Below are 22,195 nucleotides of genomic sequence, written 5' to 3' on the forward strand. Positions count from 1 at the left end.
GACATTTTACAGTCAATAATTGATGGTCATAGTGACAGCATTTATCTTATTTTGTGTGTGTAGCTGGTGAATGGTGGGGAGGACGTCCTGGTGTTCTACAACGACCGCTCCTCGTTCCCAGTGTTGCTACAGATGATGGCTTCTGAACGTGAGCGAACAGATGAAGATGGAGCTCTGGCCTATCACAACACACTGGTGGAGCTCCTGGCTGCCTGCACTGAGGGCAAGAACGTCTACACTGAGTTGAAATGCAACTCTCTGCTACCACTGGACGACATTGTCAAAGTTGTCACTGATGTAAACTGCATACCAGAGGTAAATGGTAATACTACATAGAATAATGCAGCTTGAACTATATGGTATAAATTAATGATATGCAGTGTATTTATTTTATTATTTTTTTTATAACATTTTGTGAGTATAACTGAGGTCTGTCTTGTTTATCTTATAGTAACTTGACATTTCATTTCTTATTTGTTTTTTGCCCAGGTGAAAACTGCATATGTGAACTTTGTGAATCACTGCTATGTGGACACTGAGGTAGAAATGAAAGAGATCTACACCTCCAACCACATCTGGAAGCTCTTTGACAACTTCCTGGTGGACATGTCTCGTGTAAGGCTCTGTCAGATTGAAAGGTCACACTTGTATGCATGATCTATTCTAATGAGGCAGTGTGTCTGTCAAGATATATCAAATCTTCCTAATATATGCTTAGTCTATTCACATAGAGATAAATGATGTGATGTGAATATGAGCTTGTTCAGTAATCTTCTTTTTGCATCTGAAGGTGTGTAACACTACCACAGACCGTAGCCATGCTGATCTGGCCCTGGAGAAGTATGTGACAGAGACAGTGATGGCTATTGTCAAAGGCTTCTTCAGCTCACCTTTCTCTGTGAACCACTCCAACCTGCAGGTATAGTTTCTATCCAGTGAAAAGCAGTTTGAATCTATCTGCAGAGGGAGGCTCACTCATGGCATAACCAAATCCTTTTCCAAATTTGAGCTACTTTACCTTAAAAATATTTGACAGCAGACTCTCTCCTTCATGGCACCTTCACCTGGGACCCTCTTGTTTCATTGCAGACATTTGTACCTAGGACAGCTTCTTGGGGTGTTTTGAGATAGAAGTTTGTACTAATGTTTCTTATCAGAGACAATATTGAAGTGTTCCCAATAGGAACATCTTTGCCTTTGCCTTCACTTGTGCTGTTTTTTAAAGGCACAGTATTCCTTGTTGTCTTCCCTTTTCACAGACAAACCAGTCTGTTTTCATCCAGCTGCTCCAGTCTGCTTTCAGGATCTACAACTGCACCTGGATCAACTCAGCTCAGAAGGCAAATATTGAGAGTTGTATCAAAACTCTGGCCGATGTGGGTAAGTGTTACTCTGCTGCCCAGCCTACAGTGTTGAAAATGACAGAGAGGAGACATATTACATTTAAATATTATTAAAATGTAAATCAATAGTATTCATTGTGCTTTAAATCTGATTTTATATCAGTATTTATCCAGAGATGGGTTATTTATCATGTCACATGTTAATAAGACGGAGACAGAGCAGCTCTACTAGGCCATCTAAGGTTTAGATGTCTGACCCCTGCTAATCTTTCTTGTTTTTCCCCAGCCAAGGCACGAGCAATAGCCATCCCTGTGGACCTGGACAGTCAGGTCAACACTTTGTCTCTGAAGGTCCATAGCCACATGGTGCAGCGAGCGGCCAAAGACTGGAGAATCTCTGCACGCACGCGGCCCCGTAAGGAGCCCCTGGGTGGCCCTGACTACAAGAACATTATTGAAAAGCTTCAGGTAACATCAGCAGGAGGATATAAGTGAAGGACTTGATGAGAGTTTTATGTATGTTTGTCCAGAAGTCTCTCCATAACAGCATTTAAATGAGCATGTGTGTGTTTGTGTGTGTACGTATGCAGGGGGTTGTGTCTTGTCTAGAGGAGCAGTTCAGTCCGAAGGTTCAGGCAGAGTTTTCTGTGCTGGTGGATGTTCTGCATAGCCCCGAGCTGCTGTTTCCAGAGGCTGCTCGGTTACGCTGTGAGAGTGGAGCCTTCATGTCAAAGTAAGTCGCTGTTAAGAACTTGTATACAGACCAAGGAACAGAATAAATTCCCCTACTTTAAAGTCCTGCAGGCCACATTTTAAAGTGTTAAAGACCAGCAGCATGAAGTAGTGGTTTAGGTTCGATGAGTTAGGGTTTTTGACTGGCATTTTTTTCAGTCAAAACTGACTGATGTTTGCGATACCTGCTATTTTTGCTGATATTCAGTCACCGAAAATCAATGTTGACAGTTGTTGTTGCCAGAGGAAAAACTGCAGCATTGAAGCTGTGTGAAGCTGAAAACACTAATTTAAATCTATACTAATGTAATACCATTCACTATATTAATTAAATCCTGTGGCTCATATTACATTAGCTTGGGAAAAAGTTGAAGGTGAAAAAAGTAACTAACTACACGAGTCAGATTATGTATTCATTTGCAAAGAACACAATTAAAGTATAAAATTAATTAACATAAAACATGAAACAAAGAAAATACAATTTCAATGCAGGTTTTACAGACTTGACAATCTTGTTACGTGACTAATGTCAGGGATCATATTGGCAGCTGACCGCTCAGTCTCACATATCAGATATTTAATACAGAATGAGTCTGATACATCATTAAACCTCCAGGAGTGCTGTTACCCTACTGCTGTCACTGGGCCTCCCTGGAGAGCAGAAAAGGAGATATTATCCACAGGGATCAATAAAGTATTGCTTTGTTTTTACTTGTGAGCCAGTGACTGCATTAGCAAGACATGGCTGTTAATAATAAAACACTTTTTTGTCACTCCATCAGGCTGATCAAACACACCAAGAAGCTTATGGACAAAGAGGAGAAACTATGTATCAAGATCCTGCAGACACTCAGAGAGATGCTGGACAAGAAGGAATGTTGTCAGGAGTCTGTGAGTAGACGATCTTATGTACATGGAGAGTACATGTTACCAAACATGGTTTGTGTTCATTTCATTTCACCTTACAAAGGAAACATGTCACGAGTGTTAGAAAACTCTCCCTGTTATGCAAAAACACATTGATTAAGTGAAATTATTTAAAAGTTTGCATTGGAATGAGCCCTGTCCTCAGATATTGCCAGCAGCGCTGCACTCATATCAGCAGTCCTCTGGTCCTTGTTTTCTCCCAAGTCTGTCGGCCCAGAGCCCAGACTCTCCTTCATCAGTATGCTGTGGGCCTTTCTATGTTACATAAGGCAGGGAGGCACTTGAGGACACACTCACACTGAGGGAGAGAATAGGAGAGAGGAAGTAAAGGATGGAAGAGGAGGAGAGGAAGGAGGGGGACAAGCACTGAACAAACAAATCAATACTGCAGCGAGTTGGGGTGGGGGGGGGGGCTGTCTCCTGCTGCACCCCTTCTCAGCCAGACGCCTGTAGAGTGACTGAGTTGGTGGAGAGACTTAAGGAAGTGGCTTCATGTGTGTGTTTGTATGCACCACAGGGTGGAGGTTGAAGGTGTTAGCCAAAGTACACAAAAAGTCAGACCTGTAATCACCTTTGGTAGGTTGAGGAGAGTTTATTCCAGCTGTGTGGGGAGGAGGAGGTGACACAACACTAAATGTGCTGCTCCAGTCAGGAATTACATTTATGGGCAGTTTTTATTTTATCACTAAGATTTGATTATGCTCTGTTTTGCATTGCTTGGAGCTCAGTTTATTGTACTAAACCTTGTCCTGAAGAAAAGTAGGAAAAAGCATGTTGCTGTCCTCTGACCATGTGGGATTTCATGCAGATTTGATTATTTTTGGCTGACAATGCTGTCCTACTAAAGGCTGTTTTTGTTGCACCAGAACATCACTTATGAGAATATTATGTACGTGCCTTTAGGTTCTCTTTTAGCATTATTGCATTAGTAACACTACCAAGACTACATTTCTCAATATAGTACATGCCAGCTAGTTTCACTTACTGCTTGAGGAGTCAGAGTTTTGTTTTCCCGACGTGTGTTTGCATCTTGTGTCAGTCAGCCAAGCTGTTTTTCGAAAGGCAAATGATTCAACAGTTGTGTGGAACAACATCAGAGGGATTCAAAGTGAGAGAAAAAAAGTTGCTTTTTAAAAGCGGCTCGGTGCATATGAGAAGCCAGACAGTGCGATAACGATATGTGAAATGTCAGATTGTGTAGGTGTGCATGAGTGTGCTCAAGCATGTATTTGTGGCCTCTCTTTGTCATATCCCTGTAGCCCAGAGCGTGGAGCTGCAGCCTCACTGCACAGGAGAGAGGAAGAGAGAGAGAAAGAAAGAGAGAGGGAAGGAGAAAACGATTGATGGAAATAATGAGAGAGAGGGAGAGGGAGAGGCAGACAGACAAAAACAGAAGGAGAGAGAGACAGAGTGACAGCATAGGCAGCAGAGGTTGGTGGCTCCCCTGGGGTGCAATGAGTGGGTGGAGGAGAGTGAGAGAAAGAGAACGAGATGGAGAGAGAGTGACTGAGTAAGAGAGAGAAGGAGGGAGGGAGGGAGGCAGCCATGTGAGGAGCCATGTGAGTGGAAGGGAGAAAAAAAAGTGGGCAGCGGCTGCAGGGTGAGGGATTGGAGAGAAGAGAGTCTGCTCAGTCCATGAGGAGAGAGGGCAGGGGGTGCGCTTACGTAACAGCCTGCAGTGGCTGAGCCAGCGTCACGTGGAACATCATGTTCTCTCTCTCCCTCCCTCCCTCCCTCCTTACTCTAACTCTTCTGTCCGCTCACTGCCTCTCTCTTCCTCTCTCACCCCCTCCGTGCTTTGTCTCAGTCTATTGCATTCTGTCTGCCCGCCCGAGTTATTTTCTCTATCTCGCTCCCCTCTAGTCCCACCCAGGCCTTGCTCTCTGTTTGCTTGGGTCATGCCAGGAGCACTGGTTGGGCATTGAAGAAAGCTCTGCAGCAGTCACAGTACAGAGATGTGTTGGCTCTCAGTGCTGCACTTCCCTTGTTTTGGCTGTCAGATAAGAGCAGCTTTATAAATGTTTGTGCCTCCACTTGCCCTCGGGACGCCTTGGGTGAGGAGGGGTTTTTAGCGGGGGAGGTCTTGAAAGAATGCATTATGCATACTCATACTGTATTTGAATATTACACAAGAGGTACACAAGAGAAATGTATCTAACACTTCTTTTAGAGCTGTGTTGATTAATCACTTAATTGATTAGTTGCCAACTATTCAATTATTGATTGGAGACATCTTTTAATTAATAAAATGTCCAAATTCTCTGATTCTCAAATTCTTCTCAAATATATTAATCTCAAATATTTTCTAGTTTATTTAGTCTTCTACTGTATACAGTACATTGAATGGGTTGTGGACAAAATAAGATATTCAAGGACGTCCCCTTGGGCTTTTTGAAGCAGAGATACTTTTTCATCTCATTAATTAATCAAGAAATAGTTGTTAGTTAGTTGCAGCCCTTCACTTTTTTAAGTACATTATTCTATACAAATCCTCTCAATACTTTACTGTAGCAAACACCCACAAGCCCATCTGTTGCTATTTAAGATTAATACCTTTGAAATGTGTCACAGATATGTCATTTCACTATATGTATATAGTTAGTCTGAAATAATGTGCCCACAGTTTTTCCACAAATGTCATCCAAACATGAGTTAGTAGCGCGTTTATTGGGGACTATTTTCAGCTGCGGATTTGTACACGCTTGATGCTTGAGTGACTATTTACGGCAGGAGGGCAGTGTGTGTATTCATGGAAATGTTGCATGTCACCCAGTACGAAGGTGTGACTCAGTGATGTGTTTTTATTTGATTTATAGTGGCAGGCTTTAACAAAACAATTAATTGTTGAGTTTAGTCTTTTCATGGGATTCATTGACAATAAGAAATATATACAATATCGACAACCTTATACTTTTACTAAATGGCAAGTAACAGCAAAGTGATATTTAATAAAAACAAAAAAATTAAATTAAATCAAACAAGATTTAATGACACATAATTCCTGTCATGTGTATGAACGTGTACACGTCTTCTTGTTTACTGAGGATTGAAAAAGCCAATTATGTAATTTAAACCACTGTCACTCTGTTTTCCTTTCTCCACTCTTTCACACTCATCTCTGTTATTCACATGCTGTCTGTCTGTCCTTCTTTCTCTTCTACTCCTTCCCTCTCTCCCTCTATTTCTTCCCTGCTTACCAAGTTTCACACCACCTGCCCAAGGCAAAGCAGATTTACAGATTACCACTCTCTCCATGCTAAGCGCATCACACACACACGTAGACATAAAGCCACTCACGCACGCACACACACACACACACACACACACACACTCCGAGGCATGCACTCCCATACTGCATGTCCCTGTGTGAGCTCATCCTGCAGGGTTTTCCCTGTTTTGATGGGAGTAGTTGAACATGGCTTTGGTTCATCCACACGGAGCGGGTCAGGCAGGCAGAGAGCTGGGTGAGCTCATTGATGGACCTCATATGGTTTGACCTTTGGCTGAATTCAGGCTGACACAGCATGCTGAGTTAAGTCATAAAGTTGGAGTTATGAAGTGTAGACCTAAACCTGGACCCTAAATGCCTTTTTAGATTTTGAGAACATTTATACAAAAATAAAACTGTGTGAAAATCTTTAACATTCAAAGTGTGTTTTATTACCTGCTGATAAGGTTGTCCTTCATTCTTCTTGCCCTCCCTTTCTTTGATCCATCAGTCAGGTGTCTGTTAGGGGAGTATTATGTTTTGGTTTCCATGGCGATTTAGGGATTAGCACATGTTGTTTGTCTGTCTGGTCTGGCCGTGACTGGGCACAGGAAGTCTGTGTATGCTGTGAAGAAATGCCTCCAGAGCAGGCGCTCGGTGCCTGGCAAACTCTTTTAGCTCCAAGCTATGGAGGAAAGAGATGTTGTGTAAAATACACGTTTAGTGGGTTCAGGGCCTTGCGAATCTAAAGGGGCTCTATGAATGAGATTAATTGTCACTGAGAACAGTGTTTTGACACAGTTCATAGTGTGTTATTTGAATCTGATTGCATGTGAGTTAGGTCACTTGCACTCAGCGAGGCACATGACAAGCAACAGGCATGAATTAAATGAATTGAGGCTTGTGTTTAGACTGCTTCTAGCTGTCATTTTTAATGACAGTATAGTGTGTGAGTGTGTATAGGAGCATGGATGCACACACCTGGTGGACCAAATAAAATACACAAATAATACAAAAAACAATAGTCTTGCAGTAACAATTTGGCTTTTGTTGAGACAGTCAGAACTCAGTGGTCATTTTTGAGGTTTTGGTTTAAAGTGCTATTAAGCAAACATCCCATTAAGTCCCTCTCTTGCCAGTGTTCCTGTTTGCCAACACATTTTATGTGTTGGCACTTTATGTCATCATTGGTTTGAAACGTTTGCCTTGCCACTTGACACATAATTTGTCAGTGTTTGTTACTGATGCACCAGCAATTTAGGTGGCAACTATCTGGCTTTTGTTTCCTACTGTGAGTTCCCTTATGTTGCTTTTGTAACTCACTCATGAAAATGATGATCACATCTTTATTAAAGCTGCAAATCTGTATTCAGTTTTAGTCATTTGTAGATTCTTTAATTGCGACTGACTAAAGAACTGTCACACACATTAGAAAATGTCATCATACTATATAAACTCACCAACACTGATGGAAATGATTTAACACCTGTAATATGTTTTTATTGTAAGGTGTTCCTCTTATTTTGTCCACCTTGTATACATCCTCGAGTGACAGATGAAGCAAACAAGCCTTGCGTGTACCTTGCCAGTCAACCCATCTTCAACATCAGATTGTTCCTAACAAACACAATCAGTACTTAACAATGTTAGAGAATCACATGTAACACTTCCACTGCAAACCCGCCAGCTAACAGTTGGCCTTTTGCTGCATGCTTGTTTACGCTGCTGGTCTTGTCTGAACCAGTCTTACCAATTGCTCTCACATGTGGGCCTAATTTGTTTTGCTGATGTGCTTGTTTGTTGGATAAAAGCATTTGATGTGCTGTGGAATTGCTGCTTGAAAACATTGTAAATGGCGGCACATGAGGCCTGTGTCCATGCATATGTGTATATGGAACTTAATTGAACAGTGTCACCTAACATAGCATCATACAGCCCTCCATAAAACTAAGCAGCAGATAATGCTAACTCTGTTTCCTGTTTACTCATCCGGCCGGAATTTTAGAAATGAACAGGTCATGAGTTTGAGCCACTGCTCCCACGTTCAGTTTTATTTTCTGTAAATCTTTGTTAAATGGAGCACTTTCTCAAAATTGACAACTGCTTATGAACTCAATATGACTTCCTATACTTTTAACCACAGTAACTATCTCAGAGCTGTTTCTCTGTTTTCCCTATAATTACTGCCAGATTACGTGGTGCTTTCCAGGAAACTTCCTAAAACATTATGGACCTGTAAAGTAAAACCAAACTAAAATATTCCTAAAAAAAACAAGCAAATGTCTAATTGTGTATAATGTGAACTCCTGCATCAATTTTAAAACAAACCAAATATCTATGACCCAAGTCTCCTCAGTTGCAGCTAGAACCCTGCTTGTATCCCTCCTCATCACATCTCCGTCTCTCTCGCTGCACATGTTCCCACAGCGTCTGTACTAAAACAGCAGGATTATCTAACTGTCTGTGTCTTGATTTCCTGATTTTGTCCTAGTCATGAAACAACTCCCTTGGCAAGGAAGGCTTGCAAAACACATTGATATAGATATGTATCACCTTACGGAAGGTAATCTTTTCATTTTCCCTCCAGTTCCAGGCTGTTTGAGGACCTCACTGATGCCTTAGAGACAACTATTTGTTAGATAACATGCACCACATGTGTTTACATGACGATAGTATCATGTGCTAATGACAAAGAATAATACCCATAAGGTAGAGGTTCATTTTTCTTGTTTGTTGACCTGAATGAGATCTCAAAGTTGCTTCCTCGTGGTAAGGTTTTTTTTATGTTGCTGAGCCCTTTCATAGCCTGTGGGGAGACTCTTGGGCTGTGTCATAGTGTACTTGATCCATGTCCCCTACTGTTTACAAAAGACAACAGTCAAGAGTCATCTCATGTCTCTGTTGTAGGCAGAAGTAACACAGAAAAGAACCCTCTCCCTGATCTTAACTTGTTTGGGTAACATTCTCCTACTTTGTAGCCTGAGTCTCTGCCATAATCAACCTTGTCTGACCTGAGAAGTTCAAGCCTCCCCCCCGCCTTTCCGTGGCACTGTCTGTATTGCTACCCTCTGCTGCCTGTGTGAGTTTTCAGACCACCTAAAGAACCACAGGGCAGCCTACGTCTTTGTCTTTTTCTCCAGGCTTCTCTCCAGAGTCAGAGAGATCTGCAGACAGCAGAGCTGCGAAGGGGCTGGAGGAGGGAGGGGAGAAGAGGGTGGTGTGAGGATGCCGGAGGTGGGGATCGGCAGCTCATCCCCGGCTTGGACACCAGAGCCGCAGTGTGGCGTGCCGGTGCACATTTTAAAACACCACGACTGTCTGCTCCATGCTAGGTTTTGTTTGTTCCTCAATCCTTCTCTCCTCCTCTAGTCCCCCCTCCCCCTTACTTCTGTCAGTTCTTCTACCTCTATTTCTATCTCTCTTTCTCGTGGCTCTTACATCACCTGACTGGAGTTTTTCTCGTCAATGCAGCAGCAAGCAGATGAGTCAGGCTGGGCTGACTCTCTTCTCCCGCCATCCTCCCTCTCCTCTCCTCTCCTCTCCTCTCCTCTCCTCTCCTCTCCCTCTCCCTCTCCCTCTCCCTCTCCCTCTCCCTCTCCCTCTCCCTCTCCCTCTCCCTCTATTTCACTGCTCTCCTCTCTCTCTGCAGACCTAGCCAGCAGACTGCATCGCCCAGAAGGGAGGTGAACATGAGCAAAAACCTGACACCCCCACCTCTTTTCAACTTCCCCCACTGGAGCGTTTGTTTTTTCTGGTGTTTGAGAGAAGTGCAAAACCAACACGTCCTCTGTCAGAAAAAGGGGAAATGTTAAGTCAAACATGATTCAAAATGCAATCAGTCAAAGAGCGTGCGTTGGGATGCACTGCCTCATAGAGTGTAGTGCTGAGTTTGTAGTTCCCTTGAGAATGTGTCTGTGCACTGCTGCATGGAAATGAGAAGAGCTGGCTCAATGGATCCTCACCTTCAGTTCAAGAAGTATGCGTGTGTGTTTGTGAGACGGCAGCCAGACAGTGCAGGCAGACAAGTGTCTCTGCTGACTGCAGATGAGATGGAGTGTTTACTGACACAGGGAGCATCGGCTGCAGGTGCTCCTCCACATCTTTGCTCTTCACTGCACTTAGTTGGAGGCTCTTAAGCTGCACTGTACCTGGCTAGTGTCCATAGTGAGGCATGGTTTTACCTCGTTTTGGCTAATCTCTCATCTCTTATGTTGAAACTGTAGTATCCGTAGTATCTGTTTTTTTCGAGTGCATAGTTGCAAGTGTTGTGAAGAAAATATACTGTCAATGTTTGTATAGTTTGTGTACAAACTTTCAGAAGGTCATTTTTCTGTGTTATGCAGAGATTTCTCCATTTACAACAATACAGATTTGCAATGTACCCGCAATTTATTGTAAGCAGCAACTAATGAAAACAATGCTTACAAAGGCAGCTACACAAATGAGTCATATTTAGCTGAATACCAATTAGAAGTATGTATCCGCTTTAATAGAGGTGTGACAATCACAATAAGGGAACTTGCAGAGGGACCAATAGGCCAGATATTGCCCTGAATTACTGGTGTGCAGTTGTAAACACTGCAACATTCTGTAATGTATTATTAAAGGGAAAAGGCTCAAAAGTAATGTATGCCAAACACAGGAACAATGCTTTAACTGATAGGAACAATGGGTTATTGTCCTTTTTTAAATATGATTTTTTTCAGTTGATCAGTGCATCATTTGGTGTATAAAATGTCAGAAAAAGATAGAAGAAAGATATTTTGTTCACAATGATATAAAACAGAAAAAGCGTCAATCCTCTTATTTTTGCTTGATAATTGATTAAAAGGATTAATTGTTTTCAAATAGTATACATGACATGCACTATGAATAATAATGAATTATTACTATCAAATATATTATAATTAATTGGTTAATCAACTAATGAAACTATATTTAAACAAACAATAAAACAAATGGTATGGGCTTTATAAAATGTACTGTAAAACTAGTATTTTCAGTTATTTCTGTCATGTTGTCCACCACCTGTGTCTTTAGGGAAGGCTGAGTGTCCTACACACACGCTTCCATGGAAACCATAGGTGGCTTCCTAAAGTCCATTCATCCTTTTGCTCCTCCCTTTAATCAGTTATTTTTTCCATCTATTCATCCATCCTTCCACGCAGTTGATCAATAATGACGGTAGAAAGATATCATCAAAACAAGGCCATTTGGAGTTGTGAGGTTGCCATAGAAACTGATGCTGACCACCCTTAGTGTCCATAAGTTCTTTATATTCCATCCATCCATCCATCCATCCAACCATCATATCCCCTCCCCATTGCACTACGAAAATGAGGTGATAACCACAATCCAAGTGACCCACCTGTCAATCACATTCGCACTTTGATTACACAACCACCATAGGGAGATTATCTCCATGAATCCTTTCATCTCATTTCTGCTCATCTGCGTCACATGTCACCAGAGACGCAGAAAGATGTTTGTGAGAAATGGAAAGAAAATAAATGTGTTTCTTATATAAATGTGTAACTATAAACAACCTGGTGTTGTGTAACACATCATTTACTGCATGTTCTGCACATAAAACATTTTCTCAAGCAAATGACCACATTCAGCCTCCTTTTATCATTTTTTTCTCTTCAGTGCTTCTGTGTAAATGGAAGATGTGTGTTTTCTCAATTGAGATTCAGTTACTCAGAGTTTGTTACTTCATCCTCTGCTATTTGTCTACTCGCTCAATGCAATTTTGCAATGCAATCACAGAGATATTAGTGAAGTTTCTATTTATGAGTTTGTTGTATATGTTGTAACCAACACAAGGTGGTGGTCATAGTGCTTGCAGTTGTTAGGCTAAGCAATAAAGAAACATTTGACCAGTCCAAAAAAAGAAAGAAAAGAGCCTAAATATAACCTCTCTTCATCTTTGTGACTTTTTCCATAAATACTGTCTCTGTTGCCATCGCTCATAGATGCTCCGTTAGGATCTAGTAACTGGACACACTATTATTGGCATGCTCTTCAATGAGAGGCTCCATTTTCTTCACATTTTCTTCTTTTCTGTTGATAAGTGTTGTCATCCTGTAAGCCGTGTCTCCCATCAAGACAGAAATGCATCATGGGACAAAAGTGATCATTCCCATTAGATGGAAGATGAAATCTCTTAGGGATGATTGGATGTATTTCATTCTAGTGAATACACCACAACACTGTGATACATAACCATCAAGATGGGACATGTTGACATCCTTTGTTTTGATGTTGTTTTATGGACAGAGTCAAAAAGCTACATTTTCAAATATGTTAACATGTGAATTTTTCAAGTTTGAGACTGGTCCTTACCTAGTCTGTGATATGGATTTAACATTAAGATTTCTCTCTCTACAGGGAAAACAGTTAAGAAAGATTCTCCTCACACGGTACTTTGGAAATCAAAAGCTTCTCTCCAAGTCAGAGCTTGGGAGTGGAAACAGCTCATCTGGCGGCTTTGTCAAGCCATCATCCGGAGGTACTGAGAACCCCAAATAAACCCAGTAGACACTGCAATAACTACTCAACGCAGAGCAAACAACAGCAGCTAACATGACAGCACTCCTCTTCTTAGGGAAAGTGCTGTTTGACAGTCGCTGGCAGACTGTAAACCTGTCTAAAGCTATTTCCAAGTATCACATAAATGTATACAGTATTCGTGTCAAACAAGTTGTGGATTAGAGTTATTAGAATTCAACATCATCAATAATGTGTGAAGTTATATCTGCTGAGAGAATAATTTATGTTGGATCTGTGCAGGAGGTTCTCCCATACTGGACTCTGACAAGCCAGGCAGCAGTACGGCAGAGATCCAGTGTCTGCTGGACAATGTTGGAGCATCGGAGCTTGTGATTGATCTCATTGTCAACACCAAGAATGATCGGGTGTTTGAGGAGAGCATCCTGCTGGGCATTGCCCTTCTGCAGGGTGGAAACACACAGATACAGGTGGGCAAAATAGACACTCAGATCCTTTCATTTTCCATCTATATTGGTCAGCTTGAACCCAAAACACACACACACACACACACACACACACACTCAGATGCAGAATTAGCTTTATGCTAATTGCCAGTCTACCTCCCACCCAGGACTCCTTCTACAACCAACTGTACAAGCAGAGGAAGTCCGAGAGGTTCTTCAAGGTTTTCTATGACCGCATGCGCTTGGCCCAGCAAGAGATCCGAGCCACCGTGTCAGTCAACATGTTTGAGCTCAGCTGCAGAAAAAGGGATGATGATGGTGACGTCAGTAACGTCAGGTTCAAGAAAGGTACAGATGAGTAATGATGCATTTTTAACCTTTCCGTGCTTAAATTATTATCAAACACCACAACTCCTTGGCTAATGCTGCTGTCTGGAACATGGAGCAAACCCCTGTGTCAAAATGTACCCAAAAGTAAGCAAATAACGTTTATTTAAAGTGAACCCACTGTGTAATAATGCCAAAGGTACCTGGAGATGAGCATTTAAATGTGACATACTGAGTCATAGGAACTGTGTCCGGAGCTCAGCATTTCCATAGAAACGGGCCTGGAGTGAGTGAAAAGCCACAAAATAGGCTCAGATATAAACTTGCAAACCGTAATGCTTTTACAGTATGTGTGGTCCTGAAGTTGATTCAAAACAATGGTGGCAGATAAATCCAGAATGATCTTTGTTGCTGTGCTGACCTCTGTGCAGACTGTTGTTGCCAGTTCCTACAGTCACATGTCAGGGGCCATGTGACGGCCCACATCACAAGCCTATCAAAAGGCCATTGTATCAAGATTGGGTGCTTTCATGCTAAAGAACCCCACTCAATAGTTGCCCACTTGTTGAGTGGGGTCTTTGAATTTTATTTATTTTTTAATATGTGGAGAATATCAAGGTGCTCGCTGCCATTGATCATTACTTGTTTCATATATCAGGTTCATCCACTTGCAAGGACTCTTCTTCCACCAAATTTTACTGTACTGTCCAGTGAAACACGCTTCTTTATGTCTGCTTCCATATTGCCCTGTAGGGAAAGACTCAGGGCTTCATATGAGGGAGGACATGCGAGGGCAGCTGAAGGAGGCCTCATCTGCAACTTCAAAGGCCTTCTGTGCCTTCAGAAAGGAGGTGGATCCCGAGCTGGAAGGTTTGGGCCAGAACAGTGAGGGGACCGGGGCTGAGGAAGTTTTAGAGGAAACTCAGATGAGTCCAGCCATCACTATTATGAAACCCATCTTACGTTACCTACAGCTGCTCTGTGAGAACCACAATTCAGATCTGCAGGTACTGGCTACTCCACTGTAGAAAAAACAATACTTTTACATCTCTACTGTTGAATTGATGAGTGACTGTTGTTTTTCTATTCTGAATCCAGAACTTTCTGCGCAACCAGAACAACAAGACTAACTATAACCTGGTGTGTGAGACTCTTCAGTTCCTGGATTGTATTTGTGGAAGCACCACTGGAGGCCTTGGGCTGCTGGGCCTTTACATAAATGAGAGTAACGTAGACCTGGTGCGCCAAACATTGGAGACCATCACGGAGTACTGCCAGGGCCCCTGCCATGAAAACCAGGTTGGAGATTTTCATCATACCATTAAAAACATTACATCCCATATGAGTTTACATGACACACAATAATACAACATATAGAAGCTTCTGGTGATAAACATTAATGTTCAGAAACAAATCATAGCTCCAAACCACATAGTGTATGTAGTTTGGTGAAAACGTACACAGAAAAAAACTATATAAACCTTTATAAAACAGAGCAAAAAAGTAAATTTCACCAAGTCTTTTTATAACTTCAACATCCATAAGGAAGTAATCAGTTGTGGTTCCGTTTTGATCTCACAATTATTTCTTGAAGACCTGCTCTATAGTGTGCATGCATAACTCAACTCTAACTATACCCCTCTTATTTTCCCAGACTTGCATAGCCAAGCATGAGTCAAATGGCATTGACATCATTATAGCACTGATTGTCAACCCCATCAACCCCCTGGGTAAGCATCGGCTGGACCTGGTATTGGAGCTCAAGGTGAGCAGCAGGTGTCTTTGAGAGGCTTCACACTGTTACACACAGCCATTACCATCACTATTCTTGCAATTCGCTCTATAGTACTCATGATATTTGCAGTGCTAGAGACTGATCACAAGATGACTGGGAAGCAATTATTTAAATTGTCAAGTGTTTTAAGTACTTTGGTCAAGTTTTTCACTTGAGTTTTTAAAAAAATGTTTTGTTTCCTATCAGCTTTAAATTCAAAACAGTTCTAGAATAGTTGGCGTCTCAGCATCCTGTAATGTGTAATATCAAAGTTAATTGGTTGAACCCTATGTTCTAGAATAATGCCTCCAAGCTCCTATTAGCTATCATGGAGAGCCGCCATGACAGCGAGAATGCAGAGAAGATTCTCTACAAGATGAGGCCAACTGAACTGGTAAGTGTGTGTGTGGGGGCATGTAAACAATGAAAATCCATGGTAAAATCTGTTTGTAAGTTAATTTACTGTACTGAGCAGTGAATTTTCCTATCTTGTGTGCGTCAGGTGGATGTAATGAAGGAGGCCTATGCTCAGGGTCTGGAGAGTGAGGAGGATGAGGACAGTGCTGGCGACCAGATCAAACCCAGAGACGTCGGGCACAACATTTACATCTTAGCCCACCAAGTAATAAAAATTCCTGAGCGTGTTTTTGTGTGTGACTGAGGCATTACCGCATTTCCTCTCTCTCTGTCTGACCTCCTCCCGCTGACCTCATGTAGGTGTGTGTGTGTGTGTGTGTGTGTGTGTGTGTGTGTGTGTGTGTGTGTGTGTGTGTGTGTGTGTGTGTGTGTGTGTGTGTGTGTGTGTGTGTGTGTGTGTGTGTGTGTGTGTGTGTGTGTGTGTGTGTGTGTGTGTGTGTGTGTGTGTGTGTGTGTGTTTGAGTATGTCTTCTGTGCTACATGATAAAAGACTGCTCTTTTAGTAAAATGAGCTTTCAGGATGTGACACCGTAGACAGGTTGGCTGTAGGTCTTCACTTTACTACTAAACAAACATGCTTCATCTCATCCAAGGTATCAGCAGTAAATAAATGAGACGGGTGGTTGTTCTTTGTCTGCCTTTCTCTACAGTTTATGTCAGATGGAGCAGGCAGGCCGAGTCTAGCGGGTTTTCACTTCTGCCTCTTTAGAGCCAAGTGTCAGACAGGGTATTTTTGTCCACCCAAGTGACTAGTTTCATCATGACAAGGAAGGGAAATTTTTTTTTACTGGTATACTGCTTGTTTTTTTAAATCTCTGAAAGTGAAAACACATACATACATACACATACACACAACCACACACGTACACAGAAACTTAGACATTAGTTGTATAGTGTTTTCTTGATACTATTATGATATTATCTGGTGTTTGCTCCCTAGGGCGGCTGTTATTCATGGTAGGAGTGTGAGATGATAAACAGTAGATCATAAAACATGCGGACAGTAAGCTACTGTACACATTTTTACTGGCAACTATCGGATTTACAGAAGCAGATTTACTAAAGCTCTATATATTTCTCGACCTGTTTTGACTATTATATATTTAAAATAAGTAAATAAGGTTAAAAAGAAGAAGAAGGGGAAAAACACTCATTCCACCTCACACAGCACTTTCTTCATTACATTCCAGTGTTGTAACACAACAATCTCTCCCTACTGTCACATGAGATCCATTATAATCTCGTCCTGCTGCTCTGTGGCAAACTTTGATCAACCACTTGGAGATGGAGAACAAAATGAAGAGAAATTTAAGAAATGTAAACTTAATTTGGAGTTCACCTGTCAAATGCAAATTAAATTGAATGAAAACTGAGAATAAATCCTTGCTAGTTAATTTAGTTATATTTGTGAAGTATCTGTTAATTCCCAAGGACAATGTATATTGAACTGGAACAATGTAAATTTGCACATGTTGCATAATTGTCTTTTATGTAAAGTCTTGTTAGTAAGTGACTGTCAATTTATCTTGTTGTACTGTGAGGGAGAGTTAATGTCTCTTTTTTATATATATAATTCAGTGTCTTTGTTATATTTAGACACAAACACACACACATGCACACACGCATATATATGTATATATATATATATATATATATATATATATACATACATACATACATTTCAAACTTCTTATTGTAATATCAGGTTGCATTGTCTTGTTTTATTCTCATTAAGATATCTGTGTTCATATTTAATGCACTGCGTGATTGTAGTGTGGTGATTACACTCCAGAGTTTGGTGTTCCATGTATATTGAAACTGAAATGAAGAACGTGTTTCCTTTTTGGATCCTAGCTGGCCAGACACAATAAGATCCTGCAGCAGAGCCTAAGACCAGGGTCTGGGTTGGGATCAGGATCAGGGGTGGACCCTGACAATGAAAAGGATGACGCCCTTCATTATTATGCCAATCACACAGCTCAAATAGAGGTAAACCTACTCATCACATCACCCATTTATCTTCTAAATTAATAAAAAAAAAACAATATTTAATGTTATTGTTTTTGAAAGATTGTGCGTCGGGATCGCACCATGGAGCAGATAGTGTTTCCAGTCCCTAACATCTGCGAATATCTCACTGCGGAGTCCAAGTCACGTGTGTTCAACACCACTGAGAGAGATGACCAGGGCAGCAAGGTTAATGACTTCTTCCAGCAGTTTGACAACCTCTACAATGAGATGAGGTGGCAGAAGAAGATCCAAAGTAAGTTTTGATATTGTGAATCCAGCTCTTGGAAAATGATAATGATGGTGGCAGCAGAGGCAAGGTGCAGGATGGTTCATGAAGAGCCTGCAGTGATTTTTTTTATAATTTAGTTTTATTGTTTTTTGTCCCCATACTTACTCTGCCTTGTTATGTTTGTGCAGAAAATACGGCTCTGTTTTGGTTCTCACGCCACATCTCTATTTGGGGGAGTATCTCCTTCTACCTCGCCTGCCTACTCAACATCTCTGTGGCTGTCTTCTACCCGTTTGGTGATGATGGAGATGAAGGTGATTTTTTTTTTTTTTTTTTTACTGCTGCAAATTATCTGTATGACGTGTTGTATCAAGATTGTCTTTGCTAAAGCGAGACAGGTGTTGTTGATGCCAGTTAGAGCTGCAGTCTCCTCTCTGGATAAGTGCCATGCTCAAGCAATATATTTGTTTACTTTTTCAGTGTGATAGGAACTAGGGATTAAGTCTGCAGCTAGTGGCCTGCGGGCAAAATCTGGACACCTATCTAAATTATTTGACCATGCAATAAAATATTCCCTCATTGAGTTGTAAAATGTTTAGAAAAAAATGAACAAATATACTATACTATACTATACTATACTATACTAAATATAATGTAAATGTCGAGCCCGGTTAAATTCCCTTTTAAATTAATTTACTTTTTATTAATCACTAAGCTATGTAGAGAGTAGCTGATCTGTGTCATGATTTTGTGTCATATGCCAAAAAGTTTGGTCTCGTTATGGACAGATCATAGTGCTGAAATTAGGTTGGTAACCAAGAGTGACATAATTACACATGTTAGGGTCCTTTCCTCTGTAAAATTACTGTTGTCATTATCCAACATTACTTGTAATTGTTTGAGAGAGATGTGACATGTGCTATCAGAGTGGAGGTGCTAACGTTGGCTTTAGCTTGTTTTAATAGCTGACCTGCCAGTCATTAATGGATCAAACAGACAATGTCAGATTCATGATAACTTTAGGTGTAGGTGTATTAAAGGAGCTACATAGCATGACTAAGGTAGGCTTTGACTTACTAGCTATTTGATTTCAAATAAAATCTAAATGTCTGTGTCTCCAATGATAAAAGTGCCTCCTGGCCAAAACTAATTGCCAGCCTCTGCATTACATAATTTATAATGTATTGACTATAAAAATTACTCTGCATCAGAGGTACATTTTATGTGAATGTGTTTTCGGTGGTTGAAAAGTTTAATAGAAGCCTCTGAGTCATACCATAACATACAGATTTGCCTTTTTCACAGAACACATTTGACATTTGGCAGTAGGAAAAGTACTGGCGTAAATAGTTAATGATGACTGAATTTTGTTTAGCTGCTTTAGTTTCAGGATCCTTGTAAAACAGACCCATTGTTAATGTAATTAGTAACACTTGTGCAGGTTTAAATATCTGGTGCTATGAAAAATGCTTCTGGTTTTTATTTTGTGTTTGCATTTGAAAATAGCTGCTCTATACTATTTATTTAAAGACCTGACACACCCACCAAACAGGTGTTTTTGACTGTCTCTGACTCTGGAAGCAGACTGACTCTGTGAAGGTTGCACAATTTTTTATCATTCTTGGTATGCTGACACTGGTAAACATCTTATACAGTATCACTTTATTCCACTCTTCCACTTCATCTCCTTACATGGCATTTATCTGTGATATTGCCAGGTTGTATTCAGGTTAAATGTATGTGACATTGCCAGTCATATCAGTGGGTTTTTAAGAAGCAATTCAGATAGCTGTTTTTGTGTCATTGTGCGATCAAATGGTTTTTAAGCCACATTAGGTGTTTAATTATTTATTATTTATTTATTATAATTATTTTCCTTTTTAATCAATAAATCATCAGAACATTGCAGTTTCCTAAAGAATCGTCACTTTGTGTGATTTTACAGCGTGAGCAAGTTTGAGTGATGAAGTTGACGACAAGTGTTTGACATTTTAAAGTGTTGCCTCTGACTGTGTTGAGCCAAGTTAAGCTCTTAGCTCAGGTGAATAATTCATTAGAGAAATGCCACAATGTTTCAGAGCTTTGATGCTCGGCACCTTGATTGATGTTTTATTCTTCTACCCAGGCACTTTGTCCCCGTTCTGGAATATCTTGCTGTGGGTGGCCTTGGGGGTGTTCACTGCCTTACTTCCTGTATTTCCCAAACCATGGGGGATCCTGTTCTTCCTGGTCTCCCTCATTCTGCGTGCCATCTACACTATGGGTCTCGGCCCCGCCCTATTGTTACTGGGTACTGTCAATGTAAGTAATTGAACATTTAAGCCATTGGCTAAGGATGTGTTTGTGCCTCCTCGTACACCAGAATTGTTCACTCCCTGAGTCTTGTTTTCTCTTTCAGCTGTTCAACAAGATAGTGTTTCTAGTAAGCTTTATGGGAAACCAGGGAACATTCACCCGTGGCTACAAAGCAGTTATTATGGACATGCTCTTTATCTACCATCTGAGCTATGCCATCATCTGTGTTCTGGGTCTCTTTGTGCACGAGTTCTTCTACAGCTTTTTGGTAAGAAATCTCACACACATTTCTCTTCCTTTGCATTGTGACTTGTTGATCAGCTTAGCACTTTAGGGACAAACATTGTAATTATGTAAGAAATGTTCTGAAGAAATACATATACTGATGACTCACTGATGTCTGTTGATTTCCCTCTGCAGCTGTTTGACCTGGTGATCCGAGAGGAGACGCTGCTCAACGTGATAAAGAGCGTGACAAGAAATGGCCGCTCTATTATTCTGACTGCTGTTCTGGCCATCTTTCTTGTCTACTTCTTCTCCATCATTGGCTTCCTCTTCCTCAAGGATGACTTCCGCATGGAGGTGGACCGCCTTCCTGCACCAGGTTAGAACTCTTTATTGTAACCTGATCCTCTGCCTTAAACAGATGTGTAACTGATAAAGTAAGCTTCTCTATAACATAATGTAGATGTTATGTGAACATGTAAAGCATATATTTCCTTTATTTGGGCAAGTTAAACTTCTTTATGGAATCCAATAAAGCATGTGCCATCCCCCACCTCTCTCCCATCACTTCCTGTCAGGTCTATACTGTATAAAATGTCCCAAAACAGGTTTTTTGGTTCTCCAGGCAGAATTATGGCAGTGCCTTGTATTTCATATTTTTAGTCACTGTATTTTCTGCCATGCCGTGGCTGCAGTACTCCTGCATTTAACCATTGTTAAACCTAAAATATGTAATAAAACTGTGCTCTCTTAGATTTCTGTCATAAGCGTCTGGTTGTGTTGTCTTCCTCCTTTGAAGTTATCGATAACTTAGAGATTGCACAGCATCGAAGTTAATCAGTTTCAAACCTCAGGCGAGAAATAGATAACTGATAGACTGAGCAGTTGGTGGACCTACATGTCAAACAATTCAGCATAGCTGCTAATAACTTCTCAACTATCAAGCCTAAAATCAAAAACAATCTCAGTTTCAATTTTTTACCTGTCTGGTTTACAATATCTTGATCAAAATCTGTCAAATCAATGTTTGCATATATACATATGCATATATACAACCTCAAAATAAAGAATATGGATATATAGCGTAGATATATACGCAGACAGACGCATGTTTTGAAAACACTGTGGTGAGTGTGGGTGTGTTAATGAGCTCTGGCACAGTGCTTCAGTGGTCAGGAAAGACAACCTGCCAGCACATGTGCACCTGTTGCATAACCTGGTGGCCGCGCCATCCTGTGTTTTGCTGAATAGAGCACAGCAGACACGGTAGAGCAGTGGTGTGTTATGTAACCAGCTGGGCTCACGCCTGTCTGTATGTTAGCTGAGGGGTAAGCTGAAGCACAACCAGAGCTCCATCAATGCTGAGGAGCAACCCTGTCCACGCCATTTTTGCCACCTCAGGGCTCCTTCCCTTGCACCACCGCAGCCCTCCTGTCCCCTCCACTCTTATTCTTTTTTCTCCGCCTCCTGTCTCCTTGCCCTGCCCCTAGTCATAGTAGAAGGCCCTTTTGGTTCCACTTTGGACAAGGTGTAGAATTCTCCTTCTGCCTGTCTGCCTGAGCTGATCACAATCAAGCACAGCAGCTCCTCTGCGCAAATTATTTGTTCAGGTTTTTTCAGCAACACTTCACCGCCCACCCAGCAGCTGCTGCCTCAGTTTACATAATGTCTTACTATATCTTTCTTGCTGATTTTACTGGTGCTGATTAGAATTAGTGGCAAGGAGTTGTAATACCAGATCACAATTATATC

The 22,195-nt window shown here is 41.1% G+C and overlaps 1 protein-coding gene across 1 annotated transcript in view; it reads left to right on the forward strand.

Moving 5' to 3' along the window:
- The window catches only part of itpr2 (inositol 1,4,5-trisphosphate receptor, type 2), a 55,256-nt gene that overhangs the window by 20,977 nt on the left and 12,084 nt on the right, over positions 1-22,195 (forward strand). Inside the window, 21 exon segments of the mRNA XM_053318855.1 lie at positions 64-315; positions 490-615; positions 791-919; positions 1,260-1,380; positions 1,630-1,811; positions 1,934-2,076; positions 2,858-2,966; positions 12,601-12,721; positions 13,003-13,190; positions 13,334-13,514; positions 14,247-14,500; positions 14,592-14,792; positions 15,148-15,258; positions 15,566-15,661; positions 15,770-15,889; positions 17,539-17,673; positions 17,755-17,947; positions 18,112-18,237; positions 20,049-20,224; positions 20,322-20,486; positions 20,639-20,822. Coding sequence (XP_053174830.1) covers positions 64-315; positions 490-615; positions 791-919; positions 1,260-1,380; positions 1,630-1,811; positions 1,934-2,076; positions 2,858-2,966; positions 12,601-12,721; positions 13,003-13,190; positions 13,334-13,514; positions 14,247-14,500; positions 14,592-14,792; positions 15,148-15,258; positions 15,566-15,661; positions 15,770-15,889; positions 17,539-17,673; positions 17,755-17,947; positions 18,112-18,237; positions 20,049-20,224; positions 20,322-20,486; positions 20,639-20,822 — 3,313 coding nt within the window.

This window comes from Scomber japonicus, chromosome 5 (genome assembly GCF_027409825.1).
Source record: "Scomber japonicus isolate fScoJap1 chromosome 5, fScoJap1.pri, whole genome shotgun sequence".
Lineage (NCBI taxonomy): Eukaryota > Metazoa > Chordata > Actinopteri > Scombriformes > Scombridae > Scomber > Scomber japonicus.